This window comes from Cydia splendana, chromosome 7 (genome assembly GCF_910591565.1).
Source record: "Cydia splendana chromosome 7, ilCydSple1.2, whole genome shotgun sequence".
Taxonomy (NCBI): domain Eukaryota; kingdom Metazoa; phylum Arthropoda; class Insecta; order Lepidoptera; family Tortricidae; genus Cydia; species Cydia splendana.
Genome location: NC_085966.1, coordinates 4,070,314 through 4,094,226, shown reverse-complemented (window position 1 = coordinate 4,094,226; position 23,913 = coordinate 4,070,314). Strand labels below are relative to the sequence as shown.

At 37.7% G+C, this 23,913-nt stretch overlaps 1 protein-coding gene across 1 annotated transcript; it reads right to left on the bottom strand.

Annotated features, from left to right (window-relative positions):
* Positions 1 to 4,556: 4,556 nt before the first annotated feature.
* Positions 4,557 to 11,217, bottom strand: LOC134791966 (methionine aminopeptidase 1). The gene is made up of 6 exons (XM_063763061.1): positions 11,016 to 11,217; positions 10,676 to 10,946; positions 9,739 to 9,910; positions 5,926 to 6,220; positions 5,243 to 5,379; positions 4,557 to 4,817 (listed from the first exon to the last, which is right to left on the bottom strand). The coding sequence occupies exons 1-6, from the start codon at positions 11,173 to 11,175 to the stop codon at positions 4,707 to 4,709; spliced, it is 1,146 nt and encodes a 381-aa protein (XP_063619131.1). The 5' UTR covers positions 11,176 to 11,217; the 3' UTR covers positions 4,557 to 4,706.
* Positions 11,218 to 23,913: the final 12,696 nt, after the last annotated feature.

Here is a 23,913-nt window from a genome sequence, read left to right as displayed (position 1 = left end):
AGTTGGAAAAAGACGGGTAGTTTATCTCGCCGCGAAATACTATCGCGCCAATCATGTGCTAGCCCGGCTGGAGAAGCCGAGGCACGTCTACACAGATCGACCCGTTTCGCGCGGCAATTTCCTCGCGAGGCAGTTCGTTCTGTGTGGTCCCGTCTAATGAAGTAAGATATTTGATGTAAAATCAAGCACTGTGCATTTAGAAAACTAGAAACCATCTGTATTTTTTTCCTATGAAAAGGATTACATGCCATCAGCCAGAAATATAACAGAACTTAATAAATAGTTTGGTAAAGTATACGTTAAATATTAACAATAGTTTCGAAACAACTCTCGTGCATTTACTTCATTTATTTAAATAACAGTATTTAATAAGTTCCAATAATGTTTAAATTAGTTATAACGATGTAATGGCTTTGACTCGCTACCAGTGATCTTCAAAATACTTAAATTAAAACTTAAACAATGAAAGTGCTCAAGTAAAATAAACATAGCGACTGACTCAATAAACCAAATATGGGTTCATATTTAATTAATTATACAAACGGGTCTACGGCGATATAATTTAATTGTAAAAACAATGAAATTATATCGCGGTAGACCCGTTTGTGTAATTAAATATGTGTACAAAACGCGAGAGTTTAAAGTGTTATATTGCAAATTTGGGTTCTTAATGTTCTTATTCTTAGTAATTGTATGTTATAAGTTATATCGATTAAAAAATTCTTTACATGTAAGCATTTTAATGTATTGTTTCAAACTTCTTGAGACTGTGTTATTTATAATACTCATATTCTAAGTTAGATACATAGTACATTAGTTAGATTATCATAGAATTAGCTTTGTTGACGCATTTCGTTATTAAAACCTATTTATTTAAATGTAAATAATAATTATTGTTTTGTTTTTGTTAATGCCAAATTTATAACTCGAGTTATAATAAAATTAAACAAAAGTATTTCATTTCATTTTATTTATTAACACTATTTCAGTTTTATAAAAGTAAATAAACTTGACAGTAAATAAAATATGGGTCCTAGCAATAGGGGGTATTACTGCAATGTTCTGCCGCCAGAGTGCAGCACTAGCTCCTCTAGTAAACCATAGAGTAACTTATACATACTGTGCCTTAAACTGTTTTTGACAAGTTTTCACAGACAGTAAAATATGATATTGATGTATCAAGGCGGTTTGTTGACAAGGGCCTACCGGGAAACGCGAAAATCGACATTTAGTTATCTGCCTCTTTATCGCTCGAATATGCAAGTGATAGAGAGGTTAGATAACGAAATTTCGATTTTCTTGTTTCACGGTAGACCCAGATTGTGACGGATAGTGGTAGTGGCGCCTCCTACGCAGAGTTTCGCGTAATATTCCCTATTGGCTACAAAACTATTTGATAAGGACATAATATGATTTTGATCATTCAATTAACCCTTTATAAGGCAGAGACGATTTGGAAACCACTTAGTTAATAAACATTTACGGAGAAGAACATCCTCTTTATTATTTAACTATAATGGTATTATATAGCGAATATATCAGGCTTTCTTTCCTCGTTCATACTTTTTCGGTCAGTATTTAATTTTTGTGTAATTAATTAATCTATAGTATGTGGTCAATTTATGCACTATGCCTGTCAAGGGAAGCAAGCTATCTTCATTGTTTCCATTATACTATTAAAAATATACACGTCGCTGTATCTAATAATTTGAATTATAGCTCTTGCAATTCACGATGGCGAGTAGCGAGACTCTTATTGGTATGATGACAAGGTCTAATTCAATTGATGTTTTGTACAGACGAGTTCACAAAAATCTTTAGAAGCCAACGTTCCATAAACATATTTACACGACCTTGTACACCGAGGCGTGTAAATATGTTTTCATCACACTCGCTCAGTAAATGTGGAATTGCACGCAGGTTTAGCGGGAGTTATAGAAAAAGCGATCTCCCTAGGGAGTTATGAAGTTTCTAGTGCCATAATTAACAGTTTTTTGTCTTTATACTTATTTATTGTATCGCAAGTGTGATGAAAAACATTGTGTGTAACTCGGGGCGTAATAATATTGCAAACTCGAGTCTATAAATCGCTCCGGCAAGCCGTCGCGATTTAACTTACTCTCGTTTGCAATATTCAACTTACGCCCCATGTTGCACAATGTACTATTATAGTATATGTACTGTATGGTGCTCCATTACGACACCAGGTGCTATAATAAGCACAATACGTAACTACGTCGAAAATTTAAAGGGCCTTATGTACTGAAAAATGGTGTACGATACTTCGCACTGTAATACTGTATCGTAAATAACTATGTTGGCTTGCAAAAATGTTTATCGAAATTTTGCAAGGAAGGTATCGTCTTGGGTCGTCCCATTCGTTTTTCGTCAAGTTCTTAAATTAGTCCTATTCTGCTTTCGTCACGCATTCTACATTGAAAGCCACCGACGATTGTGACGAATGTAGAATGTGTGACGAAAGCAGAATAGGACTAATTTAAGAACTTGACGAAAAACGAACGGGACGACCCAAGACGATACCGCAAGGAAGATACAGGAATCTTCTCATATTTTTATAACTAAACTTTCCGATTCCAACAAAGGAATATTCATAACATTTTTCAGAAATTCTGAGAATTTTGAAATATTATACTTTTAGGAAATTTAAAAAATCCATTAATTAAGTGAGCACGCATATTTCACATGTGTTTTCACAAGCGGTCTTGACACTAATGCGGATTCACTTCGGTGTGCGAGAGGGACGCATTGCTTTATACGTACATATCACTGTCTTGCTTACACTTGGGGGCGACGTGCGGTATATACGATAAAATGAACCAAAGTAGTACATAGTTAAATATATAATATAATAATCACATACCAACTCGGCATCACGACAAAAAAGTACATAGCTGTATAATTACTAATTCTATTATGTATATTTTGACCCTTTTCAAGGCGCTTGGTTGTATTTGATATAAAATGTAAACAAATATTTATAATTAGTAAAAAACTATGTTTATTGTAATGGGTTATAAATGTTATAATACTTATAATACAGTCAAGTGTAAAAATAAAGGTGCATATAACTTCTCAAAAAAATGTCCCATTCATAGAAGGTAGGATCCTATAGAAGTGCCCACCATAATACATACTAAATTTACGGCGGGGAATAAAAAAATGTGAGACTGTGACAAGGACAAACAATGATAGCGCTTTCGCTGCTACTCCTACTGAAAGATACATAAGACTATCCCGTTCGGTCATTTCCCCCCACCCCTCATGCTAGATCCAGTTATATACCTACTAGATACATGGTCCCATAGTTGAAATAAGCGCTATGAGACATATTTTTGAGTATGATGTGTGCACCCATATTTTTACACTAGATTGTACTATGATTAGCTTAGGGTCCACCTGGTTCAATTTCTCAGTCCAATGTCATTGCATCTCACTCTCTCATTAAGCAAAATGTGAGACCAAATACACATTGGACAAAGATTGGACAGATTTACCACACTTAGTTGAACTCTAACCTCCTGAGTCCCAGAGGCCCTAATAAAGGCTCTATTCCAAAACGTAATTTTAACTTTGATTAAATAAGTCAAGGTTCCAAATTCAAAAACGAAACTAGAGTTAGACCAAAAAAGTCTGCAGCGATTTTGATAGCCCACGCAGTGCATGTGTCATTTATACGGCATAATTTCATAGAAGTTTGACGTTTAAAATAACACTTGCACTGCGTGGGCTATCAAAATCTCTGCAGATTTTCCTTGGTCTAACTATAAGGGTTCTGGGACTTAGGAAGCTAATACATTGCTTTGTAAACCAATATCAATTTAAGTCAAAATGTTTAGGTAACAAAATATTATAAAATCTACCTAGTACGAAAACTGCCTACAGTATAATTTAGGAAGTCTCAAAAAAAATTAAAAATAACACATTAAATTTAAGACATCATAAACTCGGAGGACTTAAGGTCAAGATTAGATTGTACGTGATATTGCTCGATTGAAAATACTTCACAATCATGTTCCAAAAGTCAGATGTCCATTAAAATACTAGGTTTTTGACCAAGCGTTAGCAAAGGTTTTAGTTTGGGGAAAATGCTTTTGTATGTCCGGATGTTCTCCTCTACAGGTCGCAATACTCAACCGATTCTCGCAAAATTTTGTGAGCAGGTTCGATAATTAACCCTCTTCCAGGCATACTATGCCACTAGAATTTCAACTTTAGCATACCGATTTAAGATTCAAATTAGATTGCACTTTCGGGAAATTTGACTCGTCTTCAAATGAATCATCAAAGCTGGATTAATTGTAATATATTTGGATTTTTCGGGAAAACCTTGTAGATTGGTGCGGCCTGGAAAAGGGAATAGATTGTTGATTCGATTTTTGGAAATTATTTACAATGGCAGAGCACTGCATTTATTGAATCAAATTGGTTGGCTGTACCCCTTACTACTAAAACATCTGCGGTCATTTATAAAACAAAAACGCACCTTAAACGCTTGAGATTACGGTCCAAAACCGAATGTGATATTAAAGAGATCTCCAACCCCGTATACGAAGACGCCTTGCTACTAATATCTTGTAATACTTTGCTTGATTGTATTTAAAACAGAAACTCACCTTAACCCCATGGTATTACGGTCCAAAATCAAATGTAGACATACTGACTTTCAGAACTGGTTTGTGGATAGACTAAGAGTTAGCGTTGAGTTTCTCCAGCTGGTCCATGAACCAGGGTCGGCCGGTGCCGCGCGCGGTGAGGATGTCGCACCCGGTCTCCGTTACTAGCAGGGTTTGTTCAAACTGGAAAAGAAAATAAGTGTTTAGCAAAAAATTACATTTTTGGTACAAGCGTTTATCGCTGACTGTACTTTTCTTTCTACAGGTAACTAGTACTTATCGAGACAATTCTAAAAACTCCAAACTCGTTGTTTTATTACAGAGTTGCTATGGCCACCTCCTGTGTCAATCATCAGATCTGCTCGATGGTAACAAAATATTGCATTGTCATGTCAGCTTACATAATGTATGTGAAGTTTAAGCCCAAGCGAAAAATGTGAAGTGGGTCTAATTTAGTTTGCAAGATTTGACACAAACATACATTACATACAAACATTGCAAGTGTCCCACGTAACCAGCGCCATACATGAGGCCCATATATATGGAATGATTTGATGATGCACCTATTTCCATGAGGTGATATACCGTCCAATGATATAATATAGTACCTGAGCAGAGCGCGAGCCGTCGGCGGTGACGGCAGTCCAGTGGTCCGGCCACTGCTCGTCACGCCAGCTGCCCTCGTTGATCATTGGCTCGATTGTGAAGCAGTGTCCCGGCTTCATCACACCTACTGCTTTATTTTCTGGAAGATTAGAAGTAATTATCAGAATAAGGCATGGAGTAAATTAGGGACAACAAATTGTCATAGTTATTTGGAAACCTTAGGAATGATCTCACATATTTTAACATTGAACCAATCATTTGCCATGCCCAAAATGAACGTAACAAATACGAATTCTAAGTACATGATTACATAAAAGTTCGTGACGAATGACGATCAACAACTAACAACGGCTCTAGGGCTTCTTAATATTAATATGGACATAAAAAATTCTTACTCTTCAAAATTTTTATTTAATTATAGTAATCAACATTCAACAATTAAGTACGTATGATGATGAGATGTCCTCCCAGACGTATCCGTCGACGGCGACATCCTGACAAATCAAAAAGGGTCTTAACACTCTTAACTATTACGTGCGTGGGCGCGAGCGTGGCTCGCAAATCCAAATTTGGTCTTGAAACTAACGTAACTAGCAATTAGGTCGCGACCCTCAGTCAACGACAGTTAACACATAGAGATACATATAAGTTAACAGGTAAGTAAGTATAGAAAAAAATTACTTACTGGCATAATGTGGGACATTAGGCGCGGTATGGAACAGCCTATGTATTCCATGTCCACAGTAACTCCTAACTACACTGAACCCGTTGGCCTGCGCATGCTTCTGTATAATATTCCCGATCTCACGGTACTTCTCGCCGGGCTTCACAATGTCTATGGCCTTCATCAGGCACTCGTAGGTCACTTGGACCAGTTTCCGAGTTGATTCGGGCACATTGCCTACGAAGAAAGACTCGTTGAGATCTCCGTGGAAGCCTCGGTGGTAGACTGTTACGTCGACATTGCAGACATCACCATCCTGAAATGTTTGAAGGCAAAATATTAAATTCCATCAATGGGTTTGTAGCCAGTAACCCCTTTTTGTCAAAACAAAGAGTGACATCATAAAATAACTACTTTAAAGCCTAATTTTCTTGCTGTACACTCATAGCCATGTTCAGGCCTTCTACTTCTTCAAAACTGTATTATGAAGGCCTTAATAAAATGTAAACAAACTGTTAACTTGTATTATGTCCACAACATCATTCGGAACTGGAAATATTTGTTCTATCCAAAAAATAACTATAGGGTTTTAGCTCTACAGATCTGAATAAATATAACCAACAGCCTGCCGGAAGAGAAAAACTGGCCAAGTGCGAGTCGGACTAGTGCACGAAGGGTTCCGTACTATTACGCAAAAACCGGCAAAAAATCACGTTTGTTGTACAGTCAGCATCAGATATACCTGAGCGGGCAAGGTGTCCAAGAAAACATATACATTTCAATCGTCACAAAAATAAGGACATCTAAGTTGTCATTTTCACGTAGGCTTTCAGTTCGTCACATATATCTTAACTTCTGAGTTTTTCTTTAACACATACACCCTTATTTAATCACAATGACAATAACGGTTAGAAAGTCAGTGGTAACTAAGCACTCAAATTCGAGCTGCTGTCATTAATACCTACACGCACTGCCAATCACGTACGTCAGCGGCCAGGGTGCCACCAGTTGCTAAACAGTTGTTATTTTTATGGTAACTAAGCATCAACATTTATCTGTTTAACTTTAAAAAAATACTGTAGCAGCTACGAATTGACACCTCCTTTCTTAAAGAAGTATTTTATCGTCAAGTGTCAAACTTAGACAATAAATAAGTAGGCTCTACGAGAATGATCGCTTTTTATTATAACTGTCATAGGCGGCCGTTCTTCCAAACCTCCGAGTTCCAAACCGTAGAGCATAATACAGAGTGGCCCATTTAGATCGGTCAGTATGGGAAAATCTGAAACTATAAGATATACACCGATCTCTTCTTAGGAACCATGTCACCGATTTTAGTAACAATAAAAACTGCATTCATACATTTAAAAAAAATGTGTACTCAGCTCGGGAATCGAGCCCCGAACGTTTTGAAAAATAAATATAAGACTATTTCTATTTAGATATCGATTGTGTAGGTAGCAGTAAATGTTACTATGAAACATGATGTCTGAAATGGATAAAATGCATTGTTTTCATATCCTTTAATTGATTTTAGTAAGTTTTCGAAAATACCACCATTTTTTTCATTACATTTTACATACATTTTTGAAGTGAAAACTTCTTTAGCGGCGCTGTGCACTTTTTGAGGTGGGGAAAGAATGATAAACTCGAGACAGCGTAAGGCGTAACGCGTAAGGCATATATCTCCTCTCTTTCTACCGCGCGGCGAAAATGTATGCCTGAGACTGCTGTTTCGTTTTTATTCACCAAAGAGCTTTAGTCATAACGTATCATAATCAGGTCAATTATTTAAATCTGGACTTTTATATTAAGCAATAAAGCTCAATGTTCTAATCTTGTACGGGCTGAAATACGAGGATCTCACAGTTACTTTAATAACTTTATATCACTCAAATATGATTCAAAACTACATCTTGATGAAATCGCTAATAAAAGTGAACTCTAGTACTGGTGAATAAAACTCAAAATATCATGACCAAATATATTTAGATGTGAGGTCTGCAAGGTAACTTTACAATTTCTATTCGAATTTTAAACAATTCACGCTACAAATTTGAATTTCTAATTTTAAACAAGCTCACTGACCAGTAATTTCGGAACTAAAGTTTTTCAATAAAAAGGAGGATGGATCAATTATACATAGTGCTGCAGACATTTTGGACTAGTCATTGAGTTTTCACTTCTGTCGGCACTCCCGGTGCCACCCGTTGTTTTTTTTAAATGTATGAATGCAGTTTTTCTTGTTACTAAAATCGATGACATGGTTCCTAGAAGAGATCGGTGTATGTCTTATAGTTTTAGATTTTCCCATACTGACCGATCTAAATGGGCCACCCATGTATAGTACCTACTAAAATACGATACTCCGAATCGATCAAAGAACGAAGGAGAAAATAATTGAATTGAAACGTAACACGTTCACTGTCCCAATCTGACATGTAAACCTTATGGCTTTGTAATAGATGCTAGCCGTGGCCCCACGCGAGGAGCACGGGCAGTAAAGGTGTTAAACTAAACATATCCAACTATAACTCCTCTCTTTATTTTGTTAGTTGGACTCATGATCCTCAAGAACGGTGCCTCCTCTTCTATAGATGTATGCGATAAAAACATCACTGCCAATGCCATGCATATACGTAATATGCTAACTGTTGACCATAGGAATGACGAATTTTGTTTTTACAACTTAGCAGAGAGGATAGCCGATAGAGTATACGGAGTAATATTGGAGTTATATATATCTTTGAACTTTTTGTTAGTATAACCTAGGAGTAAACATCAAATGGCATTCCGCACAGGAGTAATCTAAGGAACGCCCACTGCGGGTTCAAACCTACAACGTCCTGTTAGAAAGTCGTACATACGCTACATGTCACATATCTTCAAAAATTATATAAACTAATGCGAAATTAACATAAAACCAGAAGACACAAATTAATAATAGAAATGAAACCCAAAAAAAAAGCTGTAATCGCTAGGTGCGTGCGACTGAGATTTGAACCCGCGGTCTCTGCTTTGAAAAGCAAACGCCTGTTACTGAGACCACAACGTGCCTTGACAATTGGCTCTAAATTCGGCTTCAGTTAGCTTTCGCTGTGTCATTCGTTTTGACGATTCTGATAAAAGAAATAGTTTGCAGTAAGTTGACCGAGAGGCCCCTGTCAATGTCAAATGGTTGAAGAGCAAAACGTGAGATAGATGTATGTGATGACAAGACTGTACTGCTTTCGATGATTGTGAAAACGATTTACTTGTAATTAGCATGGCTATTTTTCATTCAATATTCGACCATATTTGTATGCTTTTCAACCGACGAAAAAAAAAAACGGAGGAGGTTCTCAAGTCGACGCGTATATTTTTTTTAACGTCTATTTTTCCATATTGTTCAGATATATTTGACACGTTGACCGCTTAGATACCAGTGGTTTTTTGGCAGCTAAGGTATCAACGACTTGTTGTAAGTGTAGAAATTAATGAATAGCGACTGTTAAAATATTTGTGACAAGTTGAGCGCTCACAAGTAAATACTAAATACCATCATACCATGACAGTCAACAACTTTTTGACAGTTTAAACGTTTACCTCTCTTTGAGCACCTGGAGTGTATAGCGACTTCTGCTGCTGACTGTATGGGGGCCCCACTTACATATTTATTTTATTCTGTTTTTAGTATTTGTTGTTTTAGCGGCAATAGAAATACATCAACTGTGAAAATTTCAACTGTCTAGCAATCATGGTTCATGAAATGCAGCCTGGTGACAGACAGATGGACAGTGTAGCCTTAGTAATAGGGTCCCATTTTTACCTAAATATCAGCTGAACAAAACCTACCTCCAATGGACGGGTATCTGGTATCCCGTGGCAGATAACCTCGTTAACAGAAGTACAGCAGCTGTTAGGGAAGTTGTGGTAGTTGAGTGGGCTTGGATAACATTCTCTCTCAATGCTGGCCTCGTGGACGACACGGTCAAGCTCATCGGTAGTCACACCAACAGCACAAGCTCTAGAAATTCAGGTATAGTAAGATATCATATATAGTTAATATTCTGAACCTTATCTGAATCACGCAGATAAGGTGAGAAAATTCTTAGTGACATATCAAACGCACTGATTCAGATAAGGAACGCTGGATTAGGCATTTGTTAGTAGATAGGCCAGATAGGGTTTAGCTACGAGTAGCCTGTTGTTGTATGAATAAAGCAGTTTTAAGATTGCCTGAAAAATGGTCTTATTTCTCAGATCACCATTATTGTTAAAATTAATAGGGATATTGCCTGTATTTCACCATATTTCACAATAAAGCACCTGGGGAACTTATCATATAGAGTAGGTAACTTGATCATATAAAATATTTTGAATATCAATCACGACATGAAACCAAAACAGTGATTCTGCTTTTGCTCCAATATTAGTTAGATCAGTGGTTACTAAAGTTGACTGGTACCTGACCCAGTTAACAAAAACTGACTAACGAATTCGGGGCCAACCACTTAAATAGCCGTCTTAAGATATTACTGGTAACACTCAGATTTCCTAGGAGTTTCAGAACCCACCCAATATTCGCATGCGACCCATAGTTTGGGAAATGCTGAATTAGATGATATGGATAGTGGTTATCATGTCATATCAGACTGTAGAACAAGGTTATTACAGTTAGATGATACAGATAGTAGTTATCATGTCAATCAGATTATACAACAAGAACAATACAAGAGAATGGGAGGCAAACAAGGATCAGAGTCCAATTAACAACAATAACATGTCTTACTTTGCAGCTTCATCCAACACTTCTCTTCCCAAGCGGCAGGCGACGCGCATGCCCTCGATCTCTTCATCGTCTAGCACTTTAATTTGTCCAGAGCCCTTCGCAGCGTTCTCAGACGCGGGGAAACCGGTCGGGTGGTCAGCGTAGTCTGGGCGACCTATATGCGGCGGTACCGTCCGCTTCGGCCCCGGCGGGTGCGGCCTCAACTTCCCCGAGAAATTGTATGACGGCCAAGGATTGTACTCGACCTTCGAGCCATCTGTCGACTCGCCCTCTAAAACAAAAGTTACAAACTAAACAACGTAACCTAACACCGTAACATAACCTCAAAATTTCAACTTACTCGCCAACGAATGGATAACTTTGTGCGTTTTCCACGATTTCTTGAAACAATCCTGATTGCAGAAGAATGAGCCTTGTATACCAAGTTTAATACACGTCGGGCATTGTAATTGTGCAATAGATTTGCAACCGGGGGTTTCGCACATACCTAACGCGGCCATTTTTTTTAATTCTTTTAATTCCAATGACAGTCATATTTTATTTACTGTCAGTGTCACTGCTGTCAGGTGACAGACAAGTGCAACAACTTAAGAACTTAAAACGTCAACAAACCTATTGATGCTGCCAGTAGAAAAAACTATTTGGATGCATTCGTAATTTCCCATAAAATTTATAATGTCAAAAAATAAATATAGTCCCTCAAGCCATTTTTGTGTCAGTAGAAAAAAAGCGGCAATTTAAATAAATGTAGGAACGAAGGGTTATCATTCCATAGAAAATTTTAATTTCGCGCCTTTTTCTACTGACAAAGTTGTTTGACCGGCTATAAATGCCGACTCAGTGGGTCAAAAATACAAAATATCACCATTGTTTCCAAATCAATCTACATTTTTCCTTTGAAAATTTACCAGATTTATTAATTGTACCTGGCGCAGAAGGAAACCAATTTATGTAGAGGACCGGATGCTCCGTATTGGAATTCCGCAGTAAGCTTAGCATGATTAATTTTCTTCTTATTGAACTGGAAATTAAGCTGCTATTAGCTCAGCAAGTGAGTAAATTAGCCTAGTTAGCAGGAACCGACGGAACCGTAACAAAACTCTAGCAGAATCTTTAGTGGGTAGTTTGATATTATAGGGGCATGGTTTCCTAAACTGTCTAGTCCCGTCAAAGACAGTCCGTTGCACTTAATTCTAGTAATTAGCATAGTAATTTACTTAAAATAGTAGATAATTATTACGAAATCGTGGTATTTCTGTAAGATAACATTACAATTGTGCACAATAATTTTATAGTTAGCTAAGTGAAAGATGATAAAGTAGTCATGCTTAACAGGAATGCGTAAGTACTAATAGTATTTTTTCTGAACTACCTACTTATACCTAACTATACACTTTTCCTTAGATTATATTACCTAACTGGCGACCCGCCCCGGCTTCGCACGGGTTAACAAATTATACACCTAAACCTTCCTCAAGAATCGCTCTATTAATAGGTGAAAACCGCATGAAAATTCGTTCAGTAGTTACACACAAACAGACGCGGCGGAGGACTTTGTTTTATAAGGTGTAGTAATTACCGTAAAATATGGATTTCCTGATGCTGTTCAGCCAACCGCCTGGTATATCCCAAGATCGAATTAAAGCGTTTTTTGCGGCTGTATACGTAAAATCCCAAGCGACCAATTCGTCCATTTCACAACACAAAAACACAATTCAGAACTAAAACTTGCACTAGAAAATTGACAACAAATTTGAAAATTACAGTGACAATATAGAGTTATATTCAGTTTATTAAAAAAATCTGTGTTGATGTGTTAACGTCTATTGCAAGCAGATTCTAAATTTAAACTGTTTATGTTCTTTGAGGCGGCGTCGTGGATGTTTGTTTTGTACACAAAGGTTGGAACGACTTTGATTTGAACGGACTATCGTCGACGCAGATGTCTAATCATTTATAAGCTTTATTTTATATGCAATAAGGATAAACCTGGAAAGTTACTTTCTTGCTGTTAGGATACCTACACGAATGCGAGGATTGCGAGGTATTTGCTGGGGTCAAAGTCTTTCATTATCATTCTAGGCATTCAGCACTTGAAATGTGAAAAGTTGAATAAAGATAAAGATTGCCTGATTGCCTTCCTTCCTTTTATGTTAATTTTGCAAAGTGTTTGACGTTTAAGAACCAAAACAGTTAGTTGATAACTCATCTTAGGTAGGTACTTAAACTTTCTTCTAGGTGATAGCCCTCAAAGAGAAGACCTATACTTAACCACTACGTTTTATAGCGCTGAGCAAAGAGTAAAGCTTGTTACCTCATATCAGTTCGCAGGAAATTTGTGTAATGGGGGGCTGAAGAAGTGGGAGGAAGTGTGATGTGGCTGGGCTCTAAAGGTAAAACTAATTGATAGTAGGTAATCAAATGATGTAAAACAGATGATTGCTCGTATAAAAACATCAGGCGTTTAAGGACTGCACAATAATGATACCTAGATTCTTTGTAAACTAAATAATACAGTAAAATTATACATTTTGCGTTTGCGTCAAATCCGGTAGTTCTGATTTTTTGCAGGCTTGTTTATGATGTTGGCCCAATGAATAATCCAAGTTTGTGACCTCGAAACTGTGAACCTGTGACCGAGAAGTTGCGTTCGGCGCTCGAAGTCACAAACTTGGATTATTCATTGGGCCGACATCATAAACAAGTCTGCAAAAAATCAGAACTACCGGATTTGACGCAAAAGAGCCAGGTTACAAAATTCGACAAAGTTACTGGATTAAAACCTCCATGACATTTTAATGCGAAAGTAACTCTGCGGGCGCAGCATGGTTCCATTTTTATCACCTATCGCTAGGCCCGTCACTTTCGCACTTACATTATAGGTACTTGTTAGAACGGGACAGGCAATGGTGACAAGCGATAAAAATGCGACCGTGCTACCAACGCTGTTTGCTGTATGTCAGTTAATTTTTCACGTTCGTTTGAACGCTGAACCGATTTGGATGAAATTTGACATTGAAATAGTTTGAGGTCCGGGAAAGGACATAGAGTACCTAATTAGAGTAGTTTTTATCAATCACCATCATTCCACACAGACGAAGTCGCGGGCAGAAGCTAGCTTATTTTAAGTATTATGTAAGGAACTATTTATGTAAAGTGCATTGGGGTAGGTAATTTCGAAAGCGGAGTAATTTAGAAAATGGCAAATATCTATAAAACTAAAAGCACTTCGTACTTTAGCAATACTTACGCTACTGCAACTCTTACCACGTCATCTTGCATACTGGTACTACAGTAGAAAGTGCTTCCAGTTTAGTATATATTTGCCATTTTCTAAATTAGGTACCCCGCCTTCGAAATTACCCCAATGCACCTATTTTTAAGTTCTGACTGTTTTCTCATTTCCATGATGCTTTCAAGGAGCTTACCGTACCACTCTATAGTCGAACATAAGTTATAATGTGACTTGGCAATAGGTACCCAAGTTTAATGAACTTAGTGCGGGTCCTACCTGGCGAAATTAGGGCAATGTTGGGGCAATATTTGCCGTAATGCGGGGTAGCTAATGGACCCCAAACATGGACGCTAACCGCTTGGAAGATACAATGGAATTAGGCTCAAGAAAGCTCGTTACCCCTGATATATGCTTCAGTAAACACATTAGAAATTCGCCGGTACCTTTGCATCGGTGTGTATCAAAAATATCAATTATACTTAATTACAAAGTATTAGTTATAAAGTAAAGGGGCCCACAGATTACCAGTTCGCCGGACGATATCAGCCTATCAGTTGTTCGGAGCTGTCAAATTTTAACTGACAGGCTGATATCGTCAGGCGAACTGGTAATCTGTGGGCCCCTTAAGAGAGTACCTAACCAGTTGTCGGTCATCGAGAAGTGGAGGGATATAAGTATGATGTATGACGGACAGTCGGACAGACATACGAAATTTTTTTTTGCCCAAGCTGTAACAGAGAAGCTTCGCGTTCGTTCAGTCAATAAGACTCCACATCCAACACGGTAGCATAAGACTCCACATCCAACACGGTAGCATAGCGATAAACTGCGCTGCTGCTGTATATCATTCGATACCTCCCATTTAGGCAGGTATGAGAGGCCGTGTCCGCCTTTCGGCTGCGACGGCTGTGGCGGGTCGCTCCCCACCGCGTGGGGAGGTCAGTCGTCATCGTTTTGGGGATGACAGTGTTGCTGGTGTAGGCCAGCTCTTCGCTACCGATCGTTTACCCAACCCCACGACCCCTAGCCCGGTGATACCGTTTGAGCGGGGCCTGGCATCGGGGCCGCGAGGAAGGCGACCGGTAGCTTAGCTGGCATAAACTGCGCTAATCTGATCGCCCTTCAGGCTTTAGCCGTAAGCCCGACAATTAGCGGACTAACAAACGAGCGAGGCGTTTTAAAAGAGACCCGAGTAGCTAGCTCAAACACGGCAAAACGGGGTAAAAGGCTTTTTTTAATGTTAGGAGAGTTAGCAAAAACAAGCAAATCGTCAGGTGACAACCAAAAGTCACTAATGATTAAAAACAACGGGTTGCACTCCGGGAGTGCCGGCAGAAGTAAAAACTCAATGACATTGCACAGCGCCGCTAAAGAAGTTTTCACTATGTATAATTGAGGTTAACGCCATCTAGCGTTATTTCGTCGCATTACTTGAAACCCCTAAGCACATCACTGTTAGTACTCGAGTTATATTAGTACCAGTTAGAGGGAAACTCACTAGATGACATTTAAATCAATACAGAAAAACTCAATGACACGTGACGTCACGTCTTACGAATCTTACCTGTCGCGAGTTTAACATTTTTTCCCCATCACAAAAAGTGCACAGCGCCGCTAAAGAAGTTTTCACTTTAAAAATAATTAAACAGAAGGTATTCTGATAAGTAATATTACTAGTGGCTCTGTGAGCTGTAGACCTCGCGAGCAGAGTTTAAAACTGAATAAATGTATGGTTCCGTTGTTTTGAAGAATTTAGAGAATCTAATTTGACCATAAAAACTTAACTATCAATTGATTACAAAATTCGGGAATTGGTTTAGATATGCGACCTTTAGAGTAGAACATATGGACATACGAAACAATTTTTGGCTAACAGGCCAATTCAAATTACACTGATATCAGAAAGACATCTATCTAACTGATGTCATTTAGTTATCGTGCATTTCACTCGTTCTTGTCCGTACATGTATTGGCGCAAGCGAGACGCTCGATGACTACTAAATAACATGATAAAAATATCATCCCGATGTCAGTGTACGGTCGATGCCCCTTAAGTATACACGTCGCCATACTAATTGTATAGAAAAGTGGATAGAGTTAGACCAAGAAAAGTCTGCAGAGATTTTGACAGCACACGCAGTTCCAATGTTATTTGTGCCAGTGTCAAAATCTCTGCAGACTTTTCTTGGTCTAACTCTACTTATGTTAGGAAACCAACATTACCTTTGAATTAACCTGTAAACTGCAACTAAGAAGCTTCGTGCGCGAGTGTGGCCCATAATTTCCGAAAATCATTTTTTCTTCGAGGCAATTACTCCGTTCTCATATTTTGCGTTGCCCATAATTTCCCGAAATCATTCATTCTCGGTAGCAATTACTCCGTTCCCATATTTTCCCAATGGTTTTCTTCCGCAATCGCCTATTTTTAATATTTTTAAATTAATCTTTTCCTTATAGGTTTCGTTCTTTTAAATATCTAGGATAATATTTTCTTGTTACTGTATGTTAATAGTGTAGTAATTATATTTGTTACTTGTAGGTATTTCACATACAACAAATATCAAAAACACTAAAATTAAAACATAATCTACAAAACTACAAGTAAAAAACCAAACGCTGTCAGCCAATAACTCTAACCTACCTATCTCTGGGAGCAGATTCGTTTTTAGGGTCATCAAAAAAAAATAACCCTAACCTACCTATCTCTGGGAGCAGTTTCGTTTTTAGGGTCATCAAAAAAAAAATAACCCTAACCTACCTATCTCTGGGAGCAGTTTCGTTTTTAGGGTCATCAAAAAAAATAAGCCTAACCTACCTATTTGGAAAAAACCTGGTTATTTTTACCACTAGCATTAAAAAAAAGAGAAAATATGGAGATAGAGAATATTTAGTTAGTGAAAAAAAAACCTACTGGTTATTTTAACTACTGGGATTAAAAAGAAAAGGGAATAAATTGAGAAAAGGAAAATTTAGTTTATGAAAAAATGTACACGAAAAATTAAATAAAGCGAAGAAATTCCACTGGGAAAAAATTAAAACGGAGTAATTGCCTCGAAGAAAAAATGATTTGCGGAAATTATGGGCCATTTTAGCGAGGCGATCCAAATTAAAAGGCTCAAAGTCTAACTAACATTATTGTTAGTTAGACTTTGAGCCCGGGAAAGCGCAACGTACGAGCAACCTACAGCTAGTTCCCTGAGCCCAAGGTCGACCACTACCCTAGGCAATGTTAACCCCTGCGATTTATGGATGGTGACCGCCCATGCTATAAACGTAAGTGGAAATTGACTCCTGGAACAGCCATGCCCTTGAACTAAAATCGCTAAAAAAATTTTCAAACAAAAACTCTAACGAATACGCTTACCTCGCGCTTCGCGCTCGCTTGATCAATCAGCAATATGATGATTAAGTGCAAAACATAAATAAAAAAATTTGCATTTACTGGGGATCGAACCGGGTACCTATCCCATATCCTTGCTTGTAAGCGTCTTTCCAACTGCGCTATGATAGCATTTAGATGAGCTGACGAAATTTGGTTACTTATTCTCGAGTAAGAATTTAAATATCTAATCTAAAGAGAATAAAATGTATAGGTGGCAGCACAGGAGCCGTCAGATCAGTTTGGCGCGAAGCGTAGATATGTAGTTTATGATTCCGATGTAGCCCACGAGATGGCAGAACCTACTATGCACAAGGAAACGTACTTACGAGAACGGTAGATGGTAGCACTTGCTTTGGCAATGTACATGTGCACATATGTTTTCGATTCAGGCCACAAGATGGCAGGCCCTCCAACGCGCACGGTCCCTATAGTGGGCGCGCGTGAACTATAGGGGGTAGCATAGGAGCCGTCAGATTTTTGGCGTGAGGCGTAAATGTGACGTTTATGCTTCCGATGTAGTCCACAAGATGACAGAACCTACTATGCATAAGGAAACGTACCTACAAGAACGGTAGATGGTAGAACTTGTTTTGGCAATGTACATGTTTCCGATTCAGGCCACAAGATGGCAGACCCTCCAACGCGCACGGTCCCTATATGTAGTAGAGTGTTATTGTCATACTAAATTTTGTAGTCACAGTAAATTTACTGCCATCTTTCGATACAGGATTAAAATGAAAATGAAAAAAAAATCAATAAATGTATATATGTATGGATAAATGATATTTTTATTTTTAGAACGCCATATGATTTTGACCCATGTTCTTTTACTGATATGAGTAAAAATTGTTATTATAAAATGGTGTCGCCATCTAGACGAGCATAGGCCAAAGGTATGGCGCCGTATATTCAAGAATCAAATTTTCTTTAAAGCGCAAAAAGCCATCATCTCTTGCAAAAAATAAACGAATGCGCTTAGCCCGCGCTTGATAAATAAAAAATACGATTTTTTTATTTTTTTCAAAATAAAAAAATAAAATAAAAAACAACGATTGATACGAAATTTAAGTATAAAAAAATACAAAAAGTTATGTAGCAGCATACAATTACTGGGGATGGAACCAGGGACCTCCCTATGCAAACAAAAAAGCGAACGTTTGCAAAATGGGCCATGATAGTTCTTACTAAAGCTGACGAAATTTAGCTACTCATTCTCAAGTAAAAACTAAATATCTAAATACCGCCGAAACCAGAGATACAAATTTTCTGAATTTTTGGCCATTTAATCTATAAACATATATCAAAAAGAAAAAACTCTTATGATATCGATACGACTATTTGTTTAGGCGACAGGTATCACGACTCCGCCATTTTTTTAAATTTCCAAAAACCGGATTGACAAAAAAATTTTATTTAGTCATAGAATCTGGTCACAAAATTTCATGAGAATCGGTTAAGAATTGCGACCTGTAGAGGAGAACATCCGGACATACGAAAGCAAAATGCCCGAGTCAAAACGTAGACCTTCGCTTCGCTTCGGTCAATAATACCGTTCACTATGGCTATGAACTTGTGGTGGTAATTAGTGAGTTTTGGTTGTCACCTGACGAAATACAATACTGCATCGTTATCGTTCATTTACAGAAAGAACATTCATGATGCAGAGGTTTTTCTCAAAGTAAAGGAAAGGGGACGGCCGCTTTTTGAAACATAATAATATGTGCGATACGAAATATCATTTGATAAATACCAGTCGCTTTTCATTTGGAAAACATCCGGACTAATAAGGCCTAGTTTACCCCCTGAGTTAAAAGGTCAAATGGCAGCTAATCTCGTAAAAGCTAGTACCTACGCCAAATCTTGGGATAGTTGCCGAGCCAGGGTGCCTACCGCGAACCACGTTCGAGGTGGTGCATCCCTGTCACACTTACGTACGAATTTACAAGTGCGACAGAGAGGCAACAAGTCGAACATGGTTCGCGGTAGGCCCTCTGACAACGACGCCAGGAAGATGATGAGATTGATGAGTGATGACAGCAGCTAACAGAAAATGTGTATAATAATCTAACGTATAAAAAAGTCACGTACAGTGTTTTACTCTTGAGTAATAAAAGTCAGTACAGCAGGAATATTTGGAAACGTCGGGATTACTGTGACTATAAATAATACTAATCCTTCACGATTTCTTTTGTTTCTCGTAGACATTTCATGGTAATTAAGTAGCAGGCTCTTTATTTCGCAGTCCGTCTGGCTTTTTATGAGACTTTATGTTAATATGAGAGAAATAAACGAGTAAGTATTTTAAATTTTTTAAGCTTATCGTGAGGTCTACAGTTCAAAGAACCAATATGGCAATGTCATTATTAAAACATGTAAAAATTATATATAAAAACTACAACTTTACGTACCATCCCTCCTCACAAACCAGAGGGAGCAAACGCGTCATACGGGTCATACCCCATGCTGATCATCACTAAATTCTCAAACCTACGATCTTATGCTACTCTGTATCTTTAGGTCTTTAAATAAAAGTAAACAAACAGTTGGTACATTTTCGGGTAGTTATAACATTTATTGGTTAACCGACCAAATACAAAACCGCCTGGATCCGTCACTGAACGACCTGACTTTGACATACATTATTTGATCATGTAATATTTTCATCTACCCTCAACTGGCTATTCCCTTTGAGCCATTTGTTTACTTTTATTTAAATACCTAAAGATATAGACTATAGGTACGATCTTAACAAGAAACTTAATTACTTAGTAACTCCAGCTCCAGCGGTCTTATAACGAATTATTAATAACTTAAAAGACTTAAGTACGCCTCAGGTTTAAAGTTTTAGGGTTTTGTTCATGAAGAAAATCCTTGCTTGATAAATTTAATGAGGAAAATGGTAAGTAGGTACCTACATACATTATTAATACTGGTTAAGTAGGGACTATCATAGTCTAATAAAACATGGTCTTCCATTCCCAGAGTGACACGGGCCTACGTCACAACAACATGGCCGCTATATATAGCGCTATCGTATATTATCATATAGCGCTGTCGCATGATGACGTAGGCCCGTGTCAGTTAGGTGACCTAGAAAAGACGGGAATGGAGTACTAGGCGGAGTATATTATTATACCATGGGGACTATAATAAGTACCAATTTTACTACGTGGTATCACAGAATAGATTAACGGCCTGTCAAAAATTAGCTCTAGAAAGTACCTAGTACTAGCTTTTGTTTGAAGAAACGTCACTTTTGACACTGACATATCCGATTCATATCGTATCTAGAGCTAATTTTTGACGTATAATAAAGTTCAGGCAGTATGTACAGTCACCTACAATAATTATGTTACTCTTCGAAGGCCGCAAAAATATGTGAGCTGCCAACATTATTGTTGGCAGCGCCATCTCTCTCGCTAGCTCAGTATCACATGAGTGATCTAGTTAGAAGGTTCGAACCATATTGTTCTACCTTAGAGATGGCCAGGGGGCGCCATAAGCCTTCAGTAAGAAGTGCATATACTTGGAAAATTTGACCGATGCCGCTGTGACCCGGTGGCCGAGTGGCTTAGGCATCTGGTTCGATTCCAGCCTGGGGCACTGGAGGCCTTGGTCACTTTTTCTTAGTATATGACATTTATTTCAGTTTATAATTTATATAGTAGTGTTTCTACTTGATAAAAACAAATTAAAATATTTTTCTGAAATAATTTAATTTGTTCAAAATACTTTAGTATGGCCAACATTTTTGGAATTTGTGATATAAGTAGAGGAGAACATCTGGACATAGGGATCGGAACCGGTTTTTTTTTTAAAACTTCGAAATAACCATATGTTTCGAATTATTTTATACCTACTCAAAATGTAGGACTCAGTATTTTCAGGTAACGACTTCGTATTATTAGATTGCCCAATTAGAAACGAAGTAATTAACAAAGAACGAAAAAATACCGGTTTCGTTCCCATATACAATAAATACCGGTAGCCGATCCCTGTCTGAACCTCGTCTGGCTAGACATACGAAAGCATTTATACCCAACCTGAAACGGAGACCTTCGCTAACGCTCTGCCGATAACATCGCGAAGTGCGTTTCACAACGAATAAGATATAAAATATGAGAGCTCAGAATAAATCGCAACTGACAGCAGCTATGTGTTTAAATATTAATGCGTCCCTTGCACGTGCATCTTTGATGCTAAACAAACCTCAAACAAGTATTCGTGTAATATTTAGGTAAAGTTCTTAAGGAATGAAATATCATTTACAGTAGATATGGTGCTATTTACCGCCCTAGTGCGGTAATTAGCACAATACGTGCCTCTGTCGAAATTTTAAAGTGCCATATGTACTGTAAAACGTTGAACAATACACGTGCGAATAGGTAATTCGCAACTCGTGTCGATAGAGGCACGTACCTATTGTGCTAATTTTAAGTTTGTAATTTAAGCTAGGTAATTGTAAGAATTCCCTTGTATCGCATTGTACTATTGCGTGCGTATATACGAAAACCTCCAAGAAAAGAGCGTACTCCCATTTTAAAGGCCGGCAATGTACTTGCAACCACTATGGTATTGCAGATGGTCATGGTCGACGTTAATTGCTTGCCATCAAGCGATCCGTCTGCTCCTATTCCTATATCATAAAAAAATTATCCGTAGGTACTATAGTTGTTTTTTTTAGCATTAGAAATAAGGTACCTAAAGAATCTTGATGTGTCTTTTTATCGAAAAACACGTTTTAAAAATAAGTCACGGCAAATATGTAACAATTATGAATCTAATACGATCATTTGTATTCTTCTGCTTTCATAAGTAATAGTTACTGATTTTTAAAAAGCGTGTTTCAATTAAAAGACATTTCAAGATCGCTTACCTTCTTTTTAATGCTAAAAAAACGAACTATAGTAGGTAGGACTGTTTTCAAAGTAGGTAAGCATGGCTACCATGAGTTGGCATTTTACATTTGATTTGACAGACAGAGTCACTTTTGCAATTATATTATTAAATAGGGATACAAATATACCTAATATGTTCGGTTAAAAATAACCTAAGCCCAGATTCGTATAATAATACAGAAATTTAGGGTTTTAGCCAAAAATACTTAGGCTCGGCCTTAATTCTCCGAAAATCTGATTAAAACGTTTCATTGTAAAAGACAAGCGTGTCCCAATATTTTAATCCAATTTCCACTCAAAGTAAATGAACTCAAGCTTGTACTAGGATTTGAGTACTTTTAGCGCCACTTGCGCCATCCCACGAAGCTGGGTTTAACCGGTTAACGGGGTTAACCTCTGACTAAAAAAACCGGTTAAACCGTTAACCCCATGTCAAATTGTAATGGTAACCATGGTAACCGGTTAACCCCGGGTTAGTGAATAGTGCATGTGGCAGGGGTTTTAAATTCTTTAAAATACACAGAAAACCTTTTACCAGCAAGTCATCAACGAAAATAAAATAGATTCCACCCTTTTATCTAGTTTCTTTGCCGTGAACAGTTCTCTTCCGTCTTTCATTCCTCCCCTTTTTCATCAGCGGTTAAACCACAGCCTTAGGTATGTGCGCAAATACTCCAATCGACGAGGTAGCACTATCACCGCAACCGGATCCCTTTGTTTGAAAATAATTATTGAATGTCATAATGTAATGATTGTCAGATTATCATTCGTCATAATTCTGAAACCGTTAACTTTTCAGGGTTTTCGCAAGGTTATCCTATAGATAGATTAGGTTAGGTCTGTTTTATGGCAATCCTGAGAAGTTACGCGTTTCTGAGAAAAACCAAATTATGACTAACGAAAATTCGAACTCACAATACAGTATAGCTTAAAACTTTATGGGAAGCAATAGAGACCCCCGTGCAAAGCCGGGGCAGATGGCTAGTGATGTACACCGAACGACACAAATCACTTTACGCGCAAACCTCAATTAGCTATAAATCGTTACAACTGTACCTAAACAACAATTATTGAAGTTTATAACACTTTAAACTCTCGCGTTTTGTACACATATTTAATTACACAAACGGGTGTTGAGGTTTGTAAAGTTTTATGAATACGGGGTGAACTTAATACCTACATTTTGGCATATTTTACTTGTGTGTGTAATATTTATCTTTTAATTATCCACATAATGCCACTGTTAATTTTTTTTGGCTGTCTTGCATTCATTTATCTTTTATCTGAACAAAATACTCGGACAAAGGTGTAGCCATATTGAGAATGTACAATATGACATATCATAACTTCTATACTGCAATCATTTTCACATAGCTTAGGTACGGTGACAGGTGTCATCTCCGTACAATTTATAACCAGACGCAAAATTGTAATGAGATAACAGTTGTCTCCGTACCCAAGCTATGCGAAAAATAGTTACCTATAGTATAGCTAGACTTTTGGCGCGATTCGGGAAATGAATTAGAGATTCATTAGATATGAAATAGTAAAGGTATGTGACGTTCTACGGCAAAGGGTAGCTAATGACGCCGCAATAATATTATTGCGGCGCTATGCGACGTAAGCGCCAGCCGCCATAAGGTACCTTTTGCCGTAGAACGTCACATATCTTTACTACTTCATATCTAGTACATCTCTAACAGCCGTATTCGAACAATGAGAT

What these genes read in the sequence shown, in the direction of transcription:
- LOC134791966 (XM_063763061.1), bottom strand. Translation starts at nt 11,175, where the DNA reads ATGGCCGCGTTAGGTATGTGCGAAACCCCCGGTTGCAAATCTATTGCA. An exon ending in TAATGTCCCACATTATGCCA is followed by an intron (nt 5,380 to 5,925) that starts GTAAGTAATTTT and finishes CTAATCTTCCAG; the next exon opens with AAAATAAAGCAGTAGGTGTG. An exon ending in ACGGCTCGCGCTCTGCTCAG is followed by an intron (nt 4,818 to 5,242) that starts GTACTATATTAT and finishes TTTCTTTTCCAG; the next exon opens with TTTGAACAAACCCTGCTAGT.